We start from the raw sequence: 24,140 nt of genomic DNA, 5'->3' as shown, positions 1-24,140 counted from the left end.
AGGTTTAAGGTGAGAGGGGACAGATTCAAAGAGGATCTTGAGGGGCACGTTTTTCCACACAGAAGATGGTGGGTATATGGAACGAGCTGCCAGAGGAAGTGGTAGAGGTAGGAACAATTACAACAGGTACATACCGTAGATAGGAAAGGTTTTGAGTGATATGGGCCAATCACAGGCAAATGGCACTGGCTTAGATAGGCATCTTTATCAGCATGGATGAGTTGGACACTGTACCCTTCCAAGTGAAAATAAGGCATGACTTTGACACTGGCACTCCCTGATTGGAATAAATCTGATACAGAACTTTCTGAGATGGATCTTTTGAAATAATTTATTTTGCAAGAAATGTAAATGTTTGTGCCTTTGGTGCCTGGTCTTAATATATTTCAGTAAACTAAAAGAAGAAGTGTTTATTGTGGATAAGTTATACAAAAGATTGATAAAGTTTACTTTGGGAATTCCTGACTTGGTACTGGCGTTTAAAATAATAGAATGAGCATGCAACTGGTCCGAACTTGAAACTCACTTGCTAAAATGGACCATGTATCTTCTGCCTTAAAAGGCCCCTGGGGAAACAGTTCTCCTTTTCAGCCTTCATGAAATAAATATCCCCCCCTCCCATTATGATTTTAAAAAAGAATGGTTTATTCAATGCAACACACACTCTTTATCAGGACTCTTATCCTGTTCTCAACCCAAAACGTTGACAGTTCATTTCCCTCCACAGATGCTGCCTGACCTGCTGAGTTCCTCCAGCTCCTGTGTGTTGCTCCAGAGTTCCAGCATCTGCAGTCTCTTTTGTCTCTGGTTTATTCAATGGCTACCAGGATTCATCACGTTTAGGAGACCAGACCCAAACATCGATATAAGAAAAAGTTTCAAACCAGATACAATGGCGAAGAAAGCAAGTGTAGAAAATCTGGTTACAGTGACCAGAAGCAAAGCTGGGACAGTAATAGAGCAGAAGATGCTGAAAACACTCAGCAGAGCTGGTACTGTGTGTAGATAGAACAAAGAGAGTTAATGATATAGATGATTTCATCAGAACTGGAGAAGTTGAATATATAGAAAAGTGCAAGAGAGAAGTGAAGGTGTGTGCGTGTGGAGAGGGCAGGACAGATCACAGTTGCAGAGTCACGAGTCGCACGGCGAGGGTTCAAGTCCTTAAGTCTATTGTGTCCATGCCAGGTTATCAGGTACCTATACCTCATTTTTCCGCACTTAGACCACACTTTTCAAAGCCACGGTGTTTCAGGTGCTCATCTGAATATTTCTTAAACATTGAAAGACTTCCTGCCTCAGGCAGTATGTTCCAGATTTCAATCACCCTCTGGGTGAAAATATTCTACCTCAAATCTCCTGCACCTTGCCTTAAACCAATGCTCCCTGCTTACAAAAAAAAATCAAAAAATTGCCGATGCTATAAATCTGAAATAAAGAAAAAGAAAATGCTGGTAACAGTCAGTGGCTCAGGCAGCAACTTTGGAAAGAGAACAGAGTTAACATCTCAAGTTGAAGATCTTTCATCAGAACTAGGAAAGAGAAAATAAGTGAGTTTTTTTTTGTAGAGAAGATTGGGCAGGAACGGATAGAACAAAGGAAATATCTGATTGACCAGGGTTGATATCAGGATGAATTATAAACCAGGTCAACTAATCAATGGAACAGAAAGAGAATGGGGAAAAAAAAGTAACAAAAGCTACAACATGAGGCAATTAAAGAATGAGAATACAGACAAAGGAACATAAAATGCTGGGCTGTGGGAAGTGCCCAGCAGGTCAGGCTGTGCAAATGGAGAGAAAAACTGAGCCAATATCACAAATGGATGTTTTGCAACAGAAATGGCAAGATATGATACAAGTATTTTTTTAAAATCATACTGGGGGGCTAAATTTGTTTCATGAAGGCTGAAGAGAATGACTGTTTCCCCAGAGGCAGGAGATATATGGACTTTTTTTTTTAGTAGGAGAGTTCCAAAAGTAGGTCAAATTGTATGTTCATTCTGGTAGTTTAAATGCCAGTACCAAGCCAGAAATTCCCAAAGTAAACTTTGTCAATCTTTTGTATAATTTATCTACAGTAAACAATTCTTTTAGTTTTCTGAAGTAAGTTAAAACCAGGCCTCAGAGGCACCAACCTGATACCTCGTATCTCGTAAAACGTATCCAAAAAATCTGCATCCATCTCAAAGTTCTGTATCAGATTTACTGCAATCAGGCAGTGCCAATGATCTGGCCATGTCTTGTTTTCTCTTAGAAGAGTTGTAACCCCTGTCAACATAGCAACCTTATTCTTCCACTGGCTATACAGTTCATCATCTCGGAATATCAGAGGGACACTATACACTGATGATCTAAGCTTCCCTTCTATGTTCCAAAATGCCAATTAGGCTTTTAAATGTTTCAGAAGGCATATAAATAATGAAGAAACACAAGCAAAATGTATGACTTCTCAAAACTTCAATCTCTCGTCTCTCTCTCTCTCACACTTTTCCATCTCCGATAAAATGTCAGTGACCTAGAATGTTAACTCTGTCTCTCTCTCCCCAGCTACTGCCCAAACTGCTTTGAAGAATTTTCTGTCTTATTTCTGGCATCTGCAGTATTTTGCTTATGTAGTGGGATTGAACAACTAGCAACTGAATTCCATGAATGCCCAAGAAAAATCAAGAGCTACTTTAGCTGTAACCATAAATAATATGAGGGGAAATCTCCCCAGACCAAAGAAACAAAGTCTTGGAAATGACACAGAAGCATTTAGTTCTGAGAAAGAGGATGATCAGTAACATGAACACATTAAATAGATCATAGGCAGTTTTAATTTGCTCATGGTCATTTTAGTTGTGAATCCATTTAATTGTGCTTTGTTATTGCATGTTCTTAATTTGTATAGGGTCATAGAGTTATACAGCATGCTCCATGCTGACCAAGATGCCTATCTAAGCTAATCCCATCTAAGATGCCTGTAGTGTAGCAGTTAGCATAACACTATTTACAGCGCCAGCAACCCGGGTTCAAGTCTGCCGCTGTCTGTAAGGAGTTTGTACGTTCTTCTCGTGACTGCGTGGGTTTCCTCCAGATGCTCTGGTTTCTTCCTAATTTCCAAAGACGTACAGGTTAGGAGCCGTGGGCATGCTATGTTGGTGCCAGACGTGTGGCGACACTTGCGGGCTGCCCTCAGCACATTCCCAGTAACGCAAAAAGACACATTTCACTGTGTGTTTCGATGTACATGTGAGTAATAAATAAAAATCTTATCTTATCTAAGCCTGTGTTTGGCCCATATCCCTCTAAACCTTTCCTATCCATGTACCTGTCTAAATGTCTTTTAAACATTGTAATCGTACCCACCTCAACCACTTCCTCCAGCAGCTTGTTCCATATACCCACCACCTTCTGTGTGAAAAACATATCCCCCAGATTCCCTTTAAATCTTTCCCCTCAGATACCCTTATAATCTTTCCCCTTTTACCTTAAACCTATGCCCTCTAGTTTTAGACTCCTCTTCGCTGGGTAAAAGACTGACTACATGGGTGAGATTGGTTAAAATCGATTCACTGAGTAGGAATGATTGACACAAGATTATGAAGCCAACAGATGAGTGCACATTTACATTTCTTTTATGAATCATGCTGTGATTGATGGCACAGTACATTAAATTTGGCTGATGACAGCTACGTAAATTGCCGACTGTCCTGAAGTCTCTCCAGATGGTTAGAAAACATAGCCCTTCCCAACTAATTGTTGGACAAGGTCCTAAATTACCTTCTGCCTCTGCACAAGAAGGTAATGCAGTTAGTGCAATTTTATCCTGAGCACTTAGATGATTTGCAAGCGGGTTTAGAGACCTTCACCAGTTCTGATGAGAGGTCCTCAACCTGAAATATTAACTCTGTTTCTTTTCCCACAGATGCATCCTGACCTGCTGAGTGTTCCAGCATTTTCTGTTTTTATTTCTGATTTCTAGCAACTTCCACCAAGGCTGAAGTAGCACTGAGTTTTTCTAGTAGGCCATTTGAAGTAAGTTCAAGTGAGCATTCTATAACAGGCTGGGTCATAAGGAACACAAATCACTTCAGTATGATAATAGATCATGATGGTAATACATTATTTGTCAACAGAACATTTAAACTGTTAAGGCTCATTTTTCACAATTAATTATGAAGTCCTGGACTCTAAACAGTTGGTAGAAGTAAAGAAGGTATTCTGTGCTTCAACTGGTTTTTTTGATGTTCTTGAAAAATAAAGGCTGGCTAGTATTTACGTGTGATCATATAACACCAGGTAGGGCCAATCTATCCACACAATTGTCCAGGGAGTGTTTACAGAGGTAATATGTTTCAGTAATGAATGAATGAATGAATGAATGAAGAGATGAGATGTATTGAGATTTGCAGGAAAAACTACTGGTTGGATGTTTAGGATGAAGACTGAGAAGCAAGGTCATTAACTGGGTAAAATAATGGAAAGTAAAATGATAAGCAAATAAGAGAGGTAAAACAATGGAAATAGATAATTAGAAATAACCTGGAGTTTATTCTGGGCAACAGGCAAGAGTCACTTAGCTTAAATAAAAACATAAAATGCTGGAAACAGTCAGCAGATTGGGCAACATCCATGAAGCTAGAAATAGAGTTAATATTTCAGGTTGATTAGTTTCTCTCCCCAGAAGAGAACACTGCTGCTGAGTATTTCACTTTTTTTATGTTTTTATTTCAGATTTCCAGCGTCCTCATCATCTTGGGTTTGCCATCCAGATAGAGAAGTAAGAAAAAAGACTTTGGATATTGGCTGAATAAGGTTAAATGAGTCTTTGTTCCTTGGAGTTCGAATTTAACATTGCAAATCAGGCCTGTGGTTTGGTTTAGGCAGGAAGTAAAGTGAGTGTCGTACAACTTTAAAGTTGCTACTCCCATTGCAATTTATCCATCACAGAAAGGTGATATATCTGAAGAGAGATTATTAAGCTTATTCAGTCAGTTGACCCAAGTGTGCACTCAGACAAGAAAAAAAGTGTTATTATTGGCCTGTAAGAGTCCAATGAAATACCCCTTAATTGAAAATGTTTTCTGGGCAAATTAAACATTATAAATTAAACATAAATAAGTTCTTAGGTTCCTGTTCCAAGGGACAACTGACTTTTTCTGTGTATCACAAGTAATACTTCATCTGCTATCTTGCTAATGGGTGTATTGGTATTGCTAGCTTCATAACATTTCTTATGGGAGAGGATCTGAAGTGTTATTCCTTAACTTAAGAAGGTGAGAAAATAAAAAGGTTGTTTAATGCATTCTGGCTGCCAAACCACTAAGTTCTTTTGATGCAATGGATTTGGGATTTGGCAAAAATCCCAAATGGCATCCAGTACAAGGCTGGTGGAGTGGATAGAATTCCCATCAACTTTTATGTCGACATTCATTCATTGTGGGATAATGTGTAGTCTCTGGAAAGTGAGAGCAAGAAGATTGCCCTTGCTAGTTGAAACAAATGTGGGAAAAAAAAAGAAAACTCTAAAATTAAATGGCGGAACTTCAAGTGTCAGATTCTTTTACTAAAAGGAGTACAGGTATTAGAGATCCTGGAAAATAATTGTCTCACAGTGTATGCTTTGAATAGTGCAAGTTATGCAAAGTATTAAACCCCTTAATTTTATACATTTTCAATTCTCAAGGAAAAGGAGGAGCTCCATTATTTGTATCCAATGCATATTGATTCTGTTCGAGTGTTATGCATCACTTGGGAAACTTGCTATCCATTTTAAATGGAAACTGCCTAAGGAAGGGCAAGTGCTTATCTAAGGGATGCATGATATGGAATGTAAATCTCTGTAAATAAAGGTTTGTAAACAAATAATGAGTTAATTATCATGCTATATGGTTCATCACCCTCCACAGGACATCTGTGTTCTGAGTTTATTAGGGAAGCAAGCAATTAAAAATCAGACTGATAGATTTTGTAATGAATACCTCAAGGAACATGAAGGAATTGAAAGATAGTTCAATACCCAATCAGAGACACAGGCAGGATTAGAAGACAGAGAGTGAGAGAGAAAGAAAAACATTAATTGAAAAGAAATTCTTCAGTATGTGTAATCTATGGAATACAAACATAAATTAACCTCATTTATTTATTGCAATTTCTAACATTATCTCAATTGCATACTTTTAATGAGCATTAATTGCTGATTACTGTAACATAATTGAACTGCCTTTTAATCGTTATTCTTTATTTTATCAATTAAGTATGCCTAGTGTCCCAGTCAAAAATATAAAAACCCATGGGATCCAGAGCACAGTGGCAAATTGGATCCAAAATTGGCTGAGCAACAGGAAGCGAAAAGTAATACTGTTTAGTATGTAGTATAAATCTAAGGAGTGCAATAGTTTGCAGGTGATACAACAATAATCCATGGGGTTGACAATGAGGAGGAAAGCTTTTGACTGGGGTGGGGATAACACTGGACTGTCAATTGAGCAGAACAATATCAAATGGAATTTAATTTAAAAAAATGGAAATGTTCAACAAGGCAAGGACCTATACAATGAACCAGAGGACATTGAAAGGGCGTGAAGCAACAGAGCAAGGAGATGGTAAAATGTATAGCACGATGCAGCAGATATCTTTACTTGCAATTCATCACAACAAAAAGACAGAAAAGCTCAAACATTCACTACTTCTATGTTTGGGTGTCAAACAGCTGAAGTGAGAAGCTGAAATCGCAATATTAAAATCCTCTTGAACTAAATAAAATTAAAGAAATGCTTGCGAAAAGGAGCTTGGAATGATGTCCATAGAGGACAAATCCACAAGGTGGTCAATAAGACATATGGAATATCTTCCTGTATTAGTGAAGGAATAGAATATAAGAGCACTAGTTAGCTCACAGCCTGAGTACTGCATACAGATCTGGTTGTCAGTTTACAGGAGAGATATGATTGCATTAGAGAGAGTACAGAGAAAATTTACAAAACAAATGAAGTTACCTGGACTGAAAATTTTTAGCTTAGAGAAAAGATTCAATAGGCGAGTTAGTTTTCTTTCCAACCAAGGAAACCAAGGGAAGACAACGGAAATCTATAAAACTGTGAGGAGCCTAAACAGAATAAAAAGGAAGGACACTTTGGAAAGTCAAATCAGCATAGGTCTTATACCATGAATGGTAGGGCACTAGGGAGTGTCATTGGAACAGAGGGACCTGGAGTACAAGTACATAGTTCATTGAAAACGTCACAGGTAGACAGGGTGGTGACAAATATGTTTAGCACATTGCCCTTCATCAGTCAGGGCAATGAGTATAGAAATTGGGACATTATGTTGCAGTTGTATAAGATATTGGTGAGGCCACACTTGGAGTACTGTGCACAGATTTGGTCACTCTGTTATAGGAAAGTTAAACTGGAAAGAGTGCAGAAAAGATCTACAAGGATTTTGCCAGGACCTGAGTTGTAGGAAGAGGTTGGCCAGGCTGGGTCTTTATTCATTGGAACATAGGAGAATGAGGGGTGACCTTATGTTTAAAATTATGAGAGGCATAGATAAGTTGGACAGTAACAGTTTCTTTCCTAGGGAATGCAAGTCCAAAACTAGGGGGCATAGATTTAGGGTGAGAGGGGAAAGATTTAAAAGGGACCTGAGGGGCAACTTTTTCACAGAGAGGGTGGTGAGTATATGGAACAAGCTGCCAGTGGAAGTGGTTGAGGCAGGTACAGTAGTATCATTTAAGAAGCACTTGGATAGGTACATGGAGGGGCAGGGCTTAGAGAGATATGGGCCGAACACAGGATATTGGGACTAGTTGGGTGGGCACCATGGTCGATGTGGACTCATTGGGCCGAAGGGCCTGTATCCATGCTGTATTGCTCTATGACTCTATGACCCATTTCCTTTAGCAAGGGATCAACAACCGGGGGTTATAGAGTTAAAGAAATTGGTAGGAGGATTGGTGGAGCGAAGGGACTCCTGAGACTCAAACATGTGCAGGAGCTCGGAATTATCGATCTCTAGCAGCATTCCAGTAATTCACCCCCCCCCCCACAGAGGGGAGTAGAGGATCAGAACTTGCCTGAAAGGGTACAAAAGACAGAAATCCTCATCACATTTAAAGGGTTCCTAGGACGTGTACTTGAAGAGCCATAGACTTAGTGCTGGAAGATGCCATTAGGCTGGACAGCTCTTTTTCAACATGGCCAGTGATAGGTTTTGTTTTTTCACCAACAAGGCTTGATTCTTAATTCCCAATATTCCAAGATTTGTACATTAGCTGCTTTCCCTGTTTCATCTGCAAGACCCAAATCAGCCAATATTCTTCTTAACATTAAACTAGAAAGAGTCTTCCGAGCATTTTTAAACATATTTTCCAATCTACATTAAGATAGACGACATCACCACCTTGTTTGTACAAATCTCCGAAAACTGGCCACCCCATCTCACTTACATCTGTTTCTCAAACTAAAAGTCAGATCGTTATCCTTCCATTCTGTAGGTTCGATTTTTAACCTTGCCTGATCTTCAGGATCAGTCTGGCTGCTGATTAAGGTGGTGGATGTGCACATTCTACTGTAAGTGCCAATTTGACTGCTGTATTTTTGGCAGCATCTGTGGTAGTTATCTTGGTCCAGTTAATATTTAATATCATTAGCTTCCTGTGACACTACATTTGATTGCTGTGTGCTGATCACAGCAGCCATACATATGGCCACGATTGCCAATAAAACTAGAGGAAAAGCAGAGACAGAAAATATCTAAAAAGGTAAAAAAAAATCTAATATATTTTGTAGTCCCAAACAGGGAACCTGATGCCACCCGTCATGAGCTTTCTCCACATAGTTTTTCATGCAGCTTGGATCAAGACCGTGTGTTAAAATTTATGGAGGGAAGACAGATAAATTAAGTTCATATACTTAAATACTTAATTCTGAATACAATTCCTTCAATCACTATCATCAATTCACCAAAACAATCTAATATTAAATGAAAATAGGCTGGAAATAAACTTACCTGCCAGGGATCAGTGTACAGTCAATGGCAGGTGCTTTCGTTTTTGGAATAGCATAGAGAGGATATCTGTCACCATGGCGAATCATAACATGAACCGATAGTAATCTGTAGTCTGGCGGTGCATGGCCTAAGGATGTAGAAACAAGTCAACCATTAATACCTGGCATTTCTAACAGATCAAAATAATTCACAGTATACAAACTACATTCAATATCCTTTTATGAAGATATGAAACTTTAAAACAGAAGTCACTGTAGAACAATTCAAGTAAGATTTACCAGACTAGCCCACACTGTCACTGCAACCAACCACTAGCAGCCTTTGATACACAGAAGTCACACAATATTGCATCTGTCAATGGATCCAGCCACTGAGATAGCAAACACCAAATTCTGGAAAGATGTAATTAGGTCACATAGTGAAAGTACGAGACGTGGTAGTTATTAGCAACCCTGAAGACAAGATAAATTTGATTCAAAGATTTCCCCTGGCACAGGCCAAGCGTCTTCTCTGGAATCCACTCCTATCCATTAGCCAAACTCTGCTTTTCTTTCTTCAAACAGAACTTCACACAGGAAGCGGTAGTAAATCACAATGAGACTATTTTAAGTTTCTCCTCTAAAATGTCAGAGTGCATGCAGCAGTCCTGCTCTGAAATGTAGCCAGGAGGCATTAGGAAGCTGTGGAGTTTGAGCTAAGTCCGAGCGCCCTACAACGGGAAGTCCCAGATAAACAGAGTCTTTGCACTGTTGCAGTTTTCCTCATCATTAATCTGTTCGTCAGTGCTGAGAATTCAAACTCTGGTTTACATAACTCCATTACTTCTGCTTGACCAAGTTAGAAGATTAGCTTAAGAGCACTTTAAAAGCAGGTTTTATGCACTTCAGTGCTTCCTGATGGTCAGAGATTCTTGTCCATCCACCAGAAAAAGCTGATAGTTGGATAAGGGCAGGGGAGGGAGATAGAAACTTTACACTGCAGTAAAAGCACTCTTCCAACCATGATCTGAACTCCAGGTTGTCTCCTCAAAATATTGCACAATTTAGTATTTAGCAGCAGTCAACATAATAAAATCAAAGTGCTGCCTGTAATAGTGGAACCATCTCCTGCCCTTACAAAGACATGACATTGGCCAAGCTGAAAGAAGGGGAACCTCTTGAGAAGTAGCAGTATTACCATTACATTTTCTGCTCTCATTAAGGTAGCACATATAAAAAGTATAAGACCATGACTTTAGTAACACATACACTCTGCTGTCACTGAGTGATTCAAGTATTTACATTTCAAAACAGAAATTGCTGGAAACACTCAGCAGGTCAGGCAGTATCTGTAGAAGGAGAACCTGTTAACATTTCAGCTTGACAGGTCTTACGGTTTCTACAGATGTTCAGCATTTCCAGCATTTTATATTTTTAATTCAGATTTCTAGCAGCTGCCTTCAATATCAGTTCTGCTCCGTTTTTTTTAAGTGAAGTCACTTGCAATGACTCTTTGATCCAATAATTTGCCTACCCAGCCCCTCCAGCCTTGGCCTTTCACTTTCTCATCTCAATCCGGCCCCAGGTTAAGTATCAGAAGGCTCACTAACAATGAATGCTGAATTAAAGGAAAGCCACATAACAGCAGATGCAAAAATATCCACTAGCAATTATGTTCGAAACTCAGCTTATCAAGTCAAAACTAGCATTCAGAATGCAAAATTGAAAAAATGGTAAGCCAGCCTTTAGTGAACAGCTTGCAGACTTCTCACTACCCATTTTCTAAAGGTGTTTTGCAAATCAAAAGCTTTGCTCCAGAAGTTCATGGGGGATTTCTGGATGAAGGCCAAGTTGCCTCAGAGATGTAAAGTAACCATTCTTCCACAGATTAAAGAATCAAACAGAGAAAATTCCCTAAACACACTACCACAAATTGCTCTTTTACTCTATTTGTGGGTCTCTCAGCCTTTTTTAAAAACAAAGTATTCACTTTTCTTGTTCATAGTAATACACCTAACCATATCCAATATCAGCTAAAGACACTGGATATAGCAAAAGCTACGGGCCCCGACGACATTCTGTCAATGGTACTGAAGACTTGTGCTCCAGAACTTGCTGTCCCCTTGGCCAAGCTGTTCCAGTACAGCTACAACATTGGCATCTACCCAACCCCATTGGTCTACTCTTGATCATCAGCAAAGTGACGGAAGGGATAATCAATGTGCTATCAAGCGGTACGTGCTTAGCAACAACCTGTTCACAGAAGTCCACTTGGGGGTTCTGCCAAAAGTCACTCAGCTCCTGACCCGATCACAGCCTTAGTCCAATCATGCACAAAAGAGCTGAACTCCAGAGGTGAAGTGACTTCCCTTGACATCAAGGCAGCATTTGATCAAGTACGGCATCAACCAGCCCTGGCTAACCTGGAATCAATGGAAAACAGGGGAAAACCTTCTGCTGGTTGGAATCATACCGAGCATAAAAGGAAGATGGTTGTGGTGGATGGAGATCAATCATTTCAGCCACAGGACATGTCTTCAGGAGTTCCTCAGGGTAGTATCCTCAGTCCAAGCATCTGCAGCTGCTTCATCAATGACCTTCTTTCAATCATAATGTCAGAAGTAGGGATATTCGTTGATGATTGCACAATGTTCAGCACCATTCATGACCCCTCAGATAATGAAGCAGTCCACAACCAGGTGCAACAAGACCTGGGCGATGTCCAGACCCGAGCTGATAGGTGGCAAGTAACATTCATGCGACACAAGTGCCGGGCAATGACAATCCAGCAAGAGAAAATCCATTCATCACCTCCTGACATTCAATGGCATTTCCAGTACTGAATCCTCCCATTTCCAATATCCTGGGGGCTACCATTGACCAGAAACTGAATTGGAGTAGTCACATGCAAGATGTGGCTGCAGGAGCAGGTCAGAGGCTAGGAATATTGTGGTAACTCACCTCCTAACTCCACAAAGCCTGTCCACCACCTACAAGGCTCAAGTCAGGAGTGTGATGGAATACTCTCCTCTTGCCTGGATACGTGTAGCTTCAACAACACTCCAGAACCTTGACACCATACAGGACAAAGCAGCCCACTTATTAGGCACCTCATCCACAATCATTCATTCCACCACTGATACATTGTAGCAGCAGTTTGTACCATCTACAGGATGCACTACAACAAAACACCAAGACTCCTTTGACAGCACCTTCCAACCCACGACCTCTACCAGCTATAAGGACAAGGGCAGCAAAAGCATAGGAACACCACCATAGAAGTTGCCCTCCAAGCCACGCATGATCCTGATTTGGAAATATATCACTGTTCCTTCAAATCACTGGGTCAAAATCCTGGACCTCTCTCCCCTAACTGCATTGTGGTATACCCATACCTCAAGCACTGCAACGGTACATGAAGGTAGTTCACCACCACCTTCTCAAGAGCAACTAGGGATGAGCGATCAACTGCTGGCTCAGCCTGCGAAGCCCACATTCCTTGAATGAACATATAAAAAATTTATTCTAACTGCATATTAGTCCCAAACCAACTATACTACTGTAATGTAATTTTCTCAATACTGAGTTTAAGTATAATCCATATGTTTATTGAAAGACAGCAGCACATTTTAGAAGTTCAACTATATTTCATTAAATGTTATTCATTTTTATTATCTGATCATTTGCTCTTAATTTCTGATAGTTTCACTCACAATTTCCATTTAAACACGAGTATGGCAAAATAGATTCTCTAATATTTTGTGCATAAGCTTGTTCAGGCCACTATTTAACAGGCAAATACTTTAAGAGTTTCTGTAGATGGAATAATCTGTGCCTGGGTAACACAGAACCAAAGATGAAATGCATTAGGGAGTAGCAAAGTGCATGACTTGAGTTCATGTTAGTGCCATGCGCCATTGCATCCATCCATTCTAAGCACTGGATGGATGCAATGGCACTAACGTGGAGAAACAAATGCTGTGTTAAAAGAAATAGAACATAGGTGTTTATGTTATGAGTGTGACTGGGCAGCATAGGACCATGACTAGAATAAAGCATGGGTCAGAATTAGTTATAACCTGCAGGTAATGATTTACACTGAGACGTCATGCAAGATTACCTGATATCTGGTTCAGAAACAAAATCACTAACATAGCACTGCCAGTAATTCTGCAAACAAGGACTCACAGAAAGCTCTGCCAAATACATCTTGAACAGTTACATGTTACATTTTGTCTCTGGATGCAAGTACCTGCCACTTGTGCCTAAGAGAATTAAAGTCATTTAATCATGCTGGTTTACCAGAAATGAAGATGACAGTGCCTAATTGCACTGCCAAATGCGGTACAGTTTCATCACGACAAGGAAGGTCTCAAATTCCATCTCTGGTTCATACCGAGTCTGAGCTAATTGCCCAGGGACATACAAACTTTATCATCAGAGCATCTAGGTGATAAATGCAAAATATTCTGGTACAAATGTACACTTCCCTCACATGAATTTGAAATGGGTATGACTATCAAGGTGGGCAAAGCTTGCTAAGCTATGTCTGTCTACCCAGTATAATAGCAAAGGTACTCACTATCTAAGATCCTAGATAAAGGCAGGTCACTTTATTTAGTTGTAGGATGACTACCAATGAGTCTGGAATTAATTCCACCAGGAAGTAGAGGAGATAAGAACAAAAGGGAGTGGAAGAAGTACATCATGTCCAACTGACAAACAATTCTTCTTTGATTCATTTCAAAATATTGATTGTACCAAATATAGCAATGGGACTGCTGTAGAACAGTCTGATTAAAGTACCTGTCTAGACCATGTAAGACTTTAAAGGCAACCACTGCTGTTGAAAAAGGTGTGTTGTAAAAACAGGATTCATTGCACAAAAATTGCAGCATCACTGGAGAAATTAAACAGCCTTTGTAAAATCTTTGGTTCAACCAAGATCAAGATTATTTTTCTGTTTTTTTTATTTTCGCCAGGTCAAGTCTTGCAAAATACTATTTGTATACCTGGGTCAAGGGAAGGTATTTTTGTTGAACTCCTGGAAATCTCATGCTGTGATGGAGCTTGGAGGAGAGTGGGGAGCCTGGTCTAAGGCATGTGGACAAGGTGCCCATCCATCAGAACAGTTAAGAGTAATTGGAGCCTTGAAATGGGGATCTTGGCCTGAGAGAGGACACTGATAATGAAAAGACCCAGAAACATTTGCACATGTGACTGTGAAACCTTACATAATGGATCTCCTATAAAGTTCCTTAAGTACCACTCTGATGAAGCTTTGTAAATAGCAGAGGTGGACTACATGGATCTCTAACACAAATTACAGAGGCATATTCCTTTCTTTCTTCAGCAAGAATTATATTTCAAGCCTTGATGTAGAGTGATAGAAAAGCTTGCAGGAGTTGGAAAATACAGGCCCAGATTTTGTAGTTAATGGTGCAGTGATGGAAATTTCTATTGATTGCAAAGAAAGCTGCTGACAAATATCTAAAAGAAAATCTGTGACATGAAGTTCTTCCTTCCTCGCTGTCAGGCATCAACTCTAGGGGATCTCTGGAACCCACCAACTGTGGTTTTATCAACCAGACTGAGCACATTGAACAATTCTCACATTCAATAAAGCAATAAGTAAAACACAAACTTTACTAACTTATTAAATATTTATAGAATACAAAATAAAGACTGGAACAAACACACAATTAGGTAGAAATAGAAATACAATCAATAAACTTCAAAACAAACATCCAAAAAATGTTGTTATTTTAAAATCCACGAAATATTGAAATACTTTGTGGTTATTATGACCCATACATGTAAAATTGTTTTAGAGCCAGAGATATAGTGAAGTAGTAATTAAGGGTGAGAATGCATTAAAAGCTTTCTTAAAACTCATGTATTAAAACAACATTTTTATGTTTTTCTTTACTTTAATGATGAGAATAGTTTGCAACACCGTAAAGGAGCAGGAAATCTTCATCAACTCCTGATTTATTCACTTAGCTCCATACAAGCTTAGTCCATATCGTGCTGTTGGACTTTCTCCATTATTTCTTACTGCAAATTACAGGCCATTATTTTCCACCTGAAAATCTGTTGCCTGGAAACTCAACTGTATCGCAGAAGTGCCATGTGTGCAGCCTGTATTTATGTAAAATCAAGTTAGCTTGCGCCTTTCAATGTATTTGCATTTCCTGATGCAAATTTGCATGTATACTATAATAAAAATTCAGATGCAACATTGTTAAGGTAATAGGAATCAAGCCTGGTGGCCAACTGAAAAGGACCACTAAGTAGCTGCTAAATTCTAAATAAATTCAACAAAGAACTGGAATAGATAATATTTAAATTTTATGTTTGCATTCTATATCTCCATGCTCCGTAAGTGAAAATGGCATGGATGCTGGTAATACTTTCAAAATGTCTAATCTTCTGCACAGAAGACATTTCAGAGTTGCTGGTAAAGAATGTTAAAGTCACTTCAAAATTTAGCACCATCTTCAATGTTTGTTGTTCAAATAATATCCTCCCTAAATCACAGTTCAAATCCAGTTTAAACCCAATGCACTTCATGTGTATGCAACTACATCAGCAGTGACTGACTGCAAAGAACCCAGTGAAAGTCAAAAATACTAATGAGGAAAGGTCAAGGTACCAGCGTTTTCTAGGTTTATATTATGGGTCAATAATGTAAATAAATCTGTATTTGTGGGGGTACCATTTTTTATTTTGAAAATGAAAATACTGATATAACTCCAGTTAGTACTCAGAACCAGATGCCCATCAGCACCATCAATAACACCACCATGACAGACTTGCCCTTTTACCACCCTGGGTACAAACTCCATAGGCAACACCCATTCTTTTCTACATAGCTTACTTTCACATTGGACTGGGAATTTACCAGGTACCTTAGTTCCTTATTGCACAGAAAGCGGTCATTTGGCCCATTGAGTCTACGCCGGCTCTCAGTGAACACCTATCAGTCCTATTCTCCGATTTATCTGCCTGCAACCTATTCTCTCTCAAATACTCATCAACTCCCCCTGATTCTCCTGACATGCAACTACCCCAGGGGTGATTTATAGATCTAATTAATCCACCAGCACGAGGTTTAGGAGAAGCCGGAGCACCCGGAGGGGGGAACACAGTCACGGGATGAACATACAAGTACCACACAGAGAGGAATCCGAGGTCAGGATCAAACCTGGGTCCCTGGAGCTGTGAGGCAGCAGCACTACCTACTGTGCCCCTGTGAGTAAAATCTCAGCAGCTGATGATCAGGTTTCATTTGACTTGGTGCTGTTATTTAAGATATTGTATTAATAGTGGATGAAAAACAGGGGGGAGTGCTTTCAAACCAATAAAACTTAACATTGTGTAATTCCCTTAATTCATCATATTAAATTTTGGTCACAGTGTTACCACTAACAGCCCCAGTTCAAATTGTCTCAGTGCAAGAATCATATCTGATTGCATTGAGATTGTACCCAGCATCAGCATATCCCAGGATAAGAGCATGCTTTCCAGTTAAACTGAATGCAGTGTGAAAATCTCATCCATCCACCCATACAACACTACAGCACAGAAAACAGGCCATTCGACCCTTCTAGTCTGTGCCGAAACGTTATTCAGCTAGTCCCACTTACCTGCACCCAGTCCATAACCCTCCAGACCTCTCCCGTCCATGTGTCTGTCTAATTTATTCTTAAAACTTAAGAGTGAGCCCGCATTTACTACATCAGATGGCAGCCCGTTCCACACTCCCACCACTCTCTGAGTGAAGAAGTTCCCCCTAATGTTCCCCCTAAACCTTTCCCCTTTCACCCTAAAGCCATGTCCTCTCGTACTTATCTCTCCTAATCTAGGTGGAAAGAGCCTACTCGCATTAACTCTGTCTATGCCCCTCATAATTTTGTAAACCTCTATCAAATCTCCCCTCATTCTTCTGTGCTCCAAGGAATAAAGTCCTAACCTGTTCAATCTTTCCCTGTAACTCAACTCCTGAAGACCTGGCAACATTCCAGTAAATCTCCTCTGCACTCTTTCAATCTTACTGATATCCTTCCTATAGTTAGGTGACCAGAACTGCACACAATACTCCAAATTTGGCCTCACCAATGACTTATACAACCTCACCATAACATCCCAACTCCTATACTCAACCCACTACTGCACTTTTACTGAAATCCTAGTGACAGTACTATAAATATAAGGTGCTATCATTGATGTAGTGCTTTGTGTAAACTACATGATTCCCACACAAGCATAATGAAACACAGTGATTATACTACTCCAGTACAGCTTACAGTATTTTTAGTAAATAACTATTTCCTTCTAAGTGAACAAAAACTGGTTAATTATTGCCTTTTCTCAAAATCATTAAACTGAGGTTAGAATATAGTTTCATAGTTATCTTCAATGATAATCCCATCAGCACTTTACGGAGTGAATGTGGGTCTTAAATCATTCCTGGAGACAAAAAGGACAGCAGATGGTGGAATCTGGAGCAAAAGACAAACTGCTGGAGGATCTCAGTGGGTCAAACAGCATGTGATGCTGCTCGAACTGCTGAGTTCCTCCAGCAGTTTGTCTTTTGCTTTTAATCAGTGCACTTCTATTGACTCTAACTTGAGCATTATTCAATAAACTCCCAACAGGACTTTTGCTGGCATCATCATGTCCTGTTTCGGGGAGGAATAGTATGCCTGAAGCAGTGGAGTTAAGTGGAGTATGGTCGGCTCCTTCTGGGCAACTGAAGAACTAAGATGTCTTGCAAATTTTATTTGACAAGTTTGCTGAGTGCAATCACTTCCACTAATGATTAACTGTCAGTGATGTAAAACTGACAGCCACACAACACAGCTCATACCCACACCCTTCTCTGCACTGTCCAGTTACTTTAGCTACATTGAATATTGCCACACAATGACATCCCTGCTGCCTACACTTCAGGTCCTGATAATGAAAAAATGCATCAGATGATCAGTCCTCATGTTGGCACCAAACTTAATGGCAATTGGGATGGTTTTTCATCTCACAAATATACCTTGGTCAATGCAGTTCCTACATAATCTCTCCAAAGAAGCTGTGCAATATCATAGGAAAAATATGTTAATACATAAAACACTGAGTGAATTGTTCCTCAGTTAACAAGGCTTTTATGCCAGAGGATATGCACATTCAGCTGAAGTACCTTAAAATATTGTCTACGTTACCCTGCATATGAATGCTTCTAAGAAGTTAATCTCAAAGCAATACATATCAACACCTACATGCAATTGCAGCTGACAATATTAATACATTTATCTCTGATGTCACTGAGCAGCAGCAGAACATTCTCAGGGAAGGATGAACAGCTAGAAGATGTTAGTCCAAAGGCTAAAGACCATGGACACAGGTAGACAGAGGGATAAGGCTTTGCACGTGCTTTCCGAAGAATGATCAGAGAGATTAAAAGACAAAGATTACTAAAGGTACAAAGCACTAGCAAGTATAAGTAAGAGGCTCAGGTGGAGGAATGTTTGGCTGAAGTTGATGACGTGGGGGTTTTAAGTTCCTGAAACACAACAATCAGTTCTGAGAGGAATGGGACTTGTAGAAGCTGGAAGAGTTGTATCTCATCGTAGCAAGGACTGATATCCTCACAGGGAGATGTGCTACACTCCTTAGGGAAAGGTTACACTAGCTTGTCTGGGAAATGGGAACCTGCAGGCATTTACAGAAGGCACAGACGCAAAGCTGGAAGGAGAGGGTTAGTGAATGGGATTGTAAAGAAAAGGAAGCAAATACTGAAAAAAAAAAGGCAATAAAGAAGTCTGGCTGTGCTTAACATTATATTGTTTGGTGCAAGGAGTATGGGAAATGAAGCAAATAAATTGAGGGCACAGATGGATGTGGAACCTTTTGTTCATCTGTTTTTTAGGATGTGGGCATCAAAGGCAAAGCCAGCATTTATCTCCCATCCCCAAATGCCCTAACCAGAGTGGCTTCAGAGTCAACCATATTTCTTTGAGTCTGGAGTCACACATAGGCCAGACCAGGTAAAGAAGGCAGTTTCCTCTCCTGGAGAACGTTATTGAATCAAATGGGTTTTATGACAATCCAATGGGTCTGTGGTCATTACTAAGAGAAGCTGTTTGATATTGGAACAGTTGCTCTAGTGTGGTTTCAAGAATGATAAGAATAACCATTTAATATTCCTGGCTAAAGAAGTCGAAGAGAAGACGGAGGAGGATGCAAAAAAGTGCAGGGTGCCAAATTAGTAATGGAAACAATTATAATCATCCCAGCCACCCATTACAGGAGAATACAACTGTATTAGTGTGGGTATAGTGGAGGACGTTGTCACGACTAGATGATTTAAGTTGTCCACATTGGGATTGTTATGAATAAATAAGGCCGAGAAGAATTTAATTTAAATGTACAACTTATGAAAGGTTAGGACAAGGTGATAGGTATGACCAGAATCCCTTAGCAGAGGATCCAGTAACTGGCAGAACAATTAGATGGGGTTGAAGCAAAAAGTATTTCACTCAAAGAGTGGGCAGAGTATTAAACTCATTGGTTGAGCTAATGGCTGAAGCAGGGACACTTAATACATTTAAAAAGTATGAAAAAGCAGAAAATGTTGGAAACACTGAGCAGGTCAGGTTGAGGAAAGAGAAACAGAAATAATAGTTCAAGTCCAGTTCTGATGAAAGGTCTTGGACCCGATACATTAACTCACTTTCTCTTTCCACAGTTGCTGCCTGACCTGCTGAGTGGTTCTGACATTTTTCCTTTTTTATTTCAATTTCCACAGTCTGCATTTTTGTGATTTACATTTAAAATGTGCCTGTATAGGCATGTGATGTGCTATGTCCTTCAGGGCTTTGAGCTGGGAAGTGGGATTTTATTTTTATGATCTAATTATTTGGACCCAATATTACATACGTAGTTTCCGTCTTGGGTTCAATGTTTTGGAGCACTACAAATGACTCAGTGTTTCTGCACTGAGAGATTCTTGGGGACTTAACATGTGTCTCCATGCCTTATCAGCTCATGTTGCAAAGGCTTTGTGTGAATACAACAATGCTGCCTACAATGCTTGATCAAGTTTCATGACACACACACACTTCCGGCTCAACACATGAAGAATGGCCATTGAACGAAACTCCTGAAGAGACTACTGGCCTCAGTGCCAAAGGACCAAAGCAAGAGACCTGTCTTCTGGAGAAAACCCAGTCAACGAAATTGAAATGATTACACTCCTCTAAAAAATCATTGGTACCATTAATTTACTCAAGAGTTATTTGCTTCCAATTCACAAGTGATGAAACAGCAATTAATGCTCAGCCAAGGAGTTGCCACTAAATTTGCTGTTTGTAAGCTACAACAGCTGGGAAAACAGTTGAACTGAGCTTCAACTGTCTTGAATTAAGTGATGGAATGCATGTTCAGCAAACATCTGTTATAGCGTTAACATGAGGTCAGTACAATAGCTTAGAAGTGAAGTTTGCAGTACAGCCTATTTTTGGTTCCATATGTGCCTCCACTATTACCTGTTACAGATCTGGTTATTTCACTTTGAATAAAGTCTATGTTAATCAGTTCAAATACAGGAAAATCTAGCATGGCAAATAACCAAATTGCAAATCAGAAATCACTAAGAAATTATTGACTAAATGGAAATGTTGTTCCTCAATTGTTTAACGTTATGGTGACAAGTATGCACAGATTTGTGGATTCAATTTGGTTTGCACTGAAAAGAAGATGCAACTCCAATTTACTTAAAGTTCTAATTAACATGCTGATCAAGTGCTTGGAGACTGATATTTCTAGCTGGCCTGACTAGTTTTGCTCCAATATTTGCAGTTAAAATTGAGGCTCAACTTTGCAATGAAATGGACTGATAGAAAATTCTCTGCAATGTTGATCAATTAATTATTTCTGTCAAGAAACTGTGAATGCTACAATCTGTGAATTATCATCCAGGAACTCCTTACAAAAAAAAATGATTTTGTTGATATTTGTGTGGGTGCATAACGCAAAAGTAGGCACATAAATATCTATCCTTTGCAGAAATATACAACGTAAAAAATGCTCAAGTGTAGATTCTTTCATTTACTGATAAAAGCAAAAGGGTTAGTGTGGGCACAACTGGAGAAACCATTTTAACACTTGGCTAGAAACTATATAAAATATCAAATCACCTGCACAGTGGACCCTCAGTAGTTTCTCACAGAGTCACACGTGAGCAATTTTCTTATGACTATGACTTGAATGGAATCACGTGCATAAACAATGCCAATTTCAGACCTGGTGAAGCACAGTAACTACCCACAATTTCAAGAGTTGTCTGGGAAACACAAACTTATTTGCACAGTCTCGCACCGTGGGGGGGGGCTCTCAGTGGAAACTGTCAACTTCATATGGTGGTCTAAGTTGAATGCCTGGCCCAGATGTCAGGGCTGAAAGGTGAAATAGGCACCCCTCGGATCCAGCAGACAATTAGCACAATGGTTGCAGAGATAGAAGCACAAAAATAACCAAGGGTCCCCATCGTCAGAGAAAGGAGGCAGATGTACTTCAACCTGTAAGACATCAGGTCCACTGGTGAAGATTCCTTGGCAGGCTTAAATGGCAAGCTTCCTTGGGGGTGAAGTTACTTAAAATTCTTACTGGTGAGGTTGTACTGCGAACATTGCTGATTTAACCCATTTGTACTAATTGCATTGGCCACTTTCTTACTGGTCTGCGCCAGCTTACTTTGGGAAAACCTCAGGGTTTCCCAACAATGGCTCAAGTAAGAAAGAGCCCTTTATCCTCCCAGTAATCAAGGCCAACATGGTTCCTTCATGTGCTTACAAACTCCAGCTTGTCATCAGTGACCTCAAAACATTGTTTCAGATTGACTGACCTTCTCTAAGTGCCATGTCGCTTCAGTGCACAGGTATATAATACACACCGAGGCCAAAGATGTAATCTTGCATACCAAAGTTTAAGTCAAATTTTGAAAACTATTCTGCATTTCAATTGAATCCTGAAGTGCACCTTTTTTTTTAAAATATGTGCTAGACAATTGATTCTGCACCATATCAGTCTTCACTTCATTAGATAAATACACTACACAATTCAATTTCTGAATCTGGTTGTGGTATTTATTGCAAATGGGGTTGTCTTTTCCAATCAATTAGTTTTATTGCTATAAGAAATGCTGATTAGTTTATTTATTTTTATTTAAACACTTTTATAATTTTGCAAGGTAAATTACACAATGAATTATTATAAACTGCATGATGACATTCCCTTTAAAATCTAAGTTTTCTACAGCAATCATACCAGCAATAGATAAAAGCTCGAAGGCATCTTACCATCATGTAATATAGGAACACAGGAGATCACTGAAACCATCAAGCAAACTGACCATTCAACTGAATCACGATTAATTTGAATTTCAACTCTATTTAACTGCTTTTGCTTAACCTCACTTAAAACTGTTACCTAATAAAAATTTATTTATCTCATTCTTAAAAATGTCTATTGATTTAGCACAATGGTTTTTTATGAGAGAGATATTTCCAGTTATTCATTACTCTTTGTGTAAAAAATGCTTCCTGATTTCACTTCTAACTGAATGACCTTAAATTATACCTAAGTTATTACCGGCATTCAGGATGCTTCCACCAGACTAAATAGTTTCTCCTTATCTACTCTACTGTATTTTTTTTAAGAGCTTGGTTAGAACATCACTCATACTAAAGTAAGATAATAAAAGTGTTTTATGGTACAGGAAAAGGCATTCAGTTGAAAAACAAAAAAATCCAAACACACTGTACCTAAAAGTACCTTTTGGGATCTGCAACAATAAATTATTACATGCTTCTGAACAGATGTCAGCTGGTTTTCTATGGTGTAGCTTGTGCAAATGTATTCAATAACTCATTTTTAAAAAGATCTGAAATAATTAAAATCTAATGTTCCTTTGGTTTAAGTAGAGTTATCTTGACAGGAGAATTGATCACACGAGTGTTTGAAATGCCTGACTTCCAGCTTGGGAGTCATAAAATCTAGAAAGCCCATAAGGGTTGCCAAAACAGGTCAGTATATTTGCATTTTTCTGCACGCAACCTTTGCAATTTTTTTATTAAACAAGTCAATTAACAAATTCTTCCAAGTGTTCACCAGATTCTGGATATAATCAGGTTCACATTTGTTGATTCCTCTAATCACTATACTTGAAGATGACGATTCTATCCCATTACTCCCCAGTTCATGAAGGTTACAATTGCGGCCTTAATGTCAATTCAACACTGAGTGAGTGCTATGGAGTCAAAGGTGCTGCCTTTTGGTCGAGATGTGAAACAATGAACGCCACACTCCACCCCTATCTGCCATTCCAATGGGTCTAAAAAAACACTATTTAAAAAAAAACAATTTAAAAGGAAATCAATCGGTTGGAAGGTACTGATTTTTAAACCAGTGGTTCTTTTGGGATCCATCAGCTCATTTCAGCCTGTGAGTCAGTTGACTTCAGCATCAGTGCACTGCAGTGCAGGAGTCAGACACGAGCTGGAGGTCAGATGCCTTGGATCTTTCCTTCCACTTGGCTGCTGGGCTCAGCCCCAAATCCAGGGGAGAAGTACACATGTACTGAGCTGAGCCACAGGAAAAGCTGGCATATGTAGCACGGTACCATTTATTCACTGCCCCCAAGATCATGAAGGTAAATCCAAGTAAGTTTTTATTTTCACATAATCTAATGTTTTAAATTAATTTCCAGCACTTGTCTGTGTTCTTTTATAAAACAATTGACCTAAATGTTTAAATTCTTTTAATTATTTAAATCCTTTAGAATAGCTTTTGAATTAAAAAGGATGCGCTGGGAGTGGGGCCTCAGAAACCACTGCCAAGGAAGCTCAACACTGCTGGTAGACAGCCCCTTCTTTAGGAATGGCTGTGGCATCTGGGCTTGCAGACAATCGGACCCATGACATCGCAATAAATTAGTGCGGCCAATGAAAAAGCATGGTAGGCAAAATTGGTCAAGCATGATCCACCCCATTGAAATGAAAATCAGGCAAGTTTTATAAAGGGGGTCAAGTCCATTCTGTCAGATTATCATGGAGGCAGGGAAGAGAAAACCTGACCCATCTGTAGTATGATTCTTCAGTAGTGAATGGAA

General features: G+C 39.4%; 1 protein-coding gene across 6 annotated transcripts in view; it reads right to left on the bottom strand.

Moving 5' to 3' along the window:
• Positions 1 to 24,140, bottom strand: part of pxylp1 (2-phosphoxylose phosphatase 1) — a 152,810-nt gene that overhangs the window by 20,967 nt on the left and 107,703 nt on the right. For all 6 annotated transcript variants that reach the window (XM_052018132.1, XM_052018133.1, XM_052018135.1 and 3 more), the window contains one exon: positions 8,997 to 9,123. In XM_052018132.1, the coding sequence (XP_051874092.1) occupies positions 8,997 to 9,123 (127 nt within the window). The remainder of the gene's footprint in view (positions 1 to 8,996; positions 9,124 to 24,140) is intronic.

Source organism: Pristis pectinata, chromosome 6, assembly GCF_009764475.1.
Source record: "Pristis pectinata isolate sPriPec2 chromosome 6, sPriPec2.1.pri, whole genome shotgun sequence".
In the NCBI taxonomy this organism is placed as follows: Eukaryota; Metazoa; Chordata; class Chondrichthyes; order Rhinopristiformes; family Pristidae; genus Pristis; species Pristis pectinata.
Note: the sequence above shows the minus strand (reverse complement) of the source record. Positions and strands in the feature narration are given on the sequence as shown.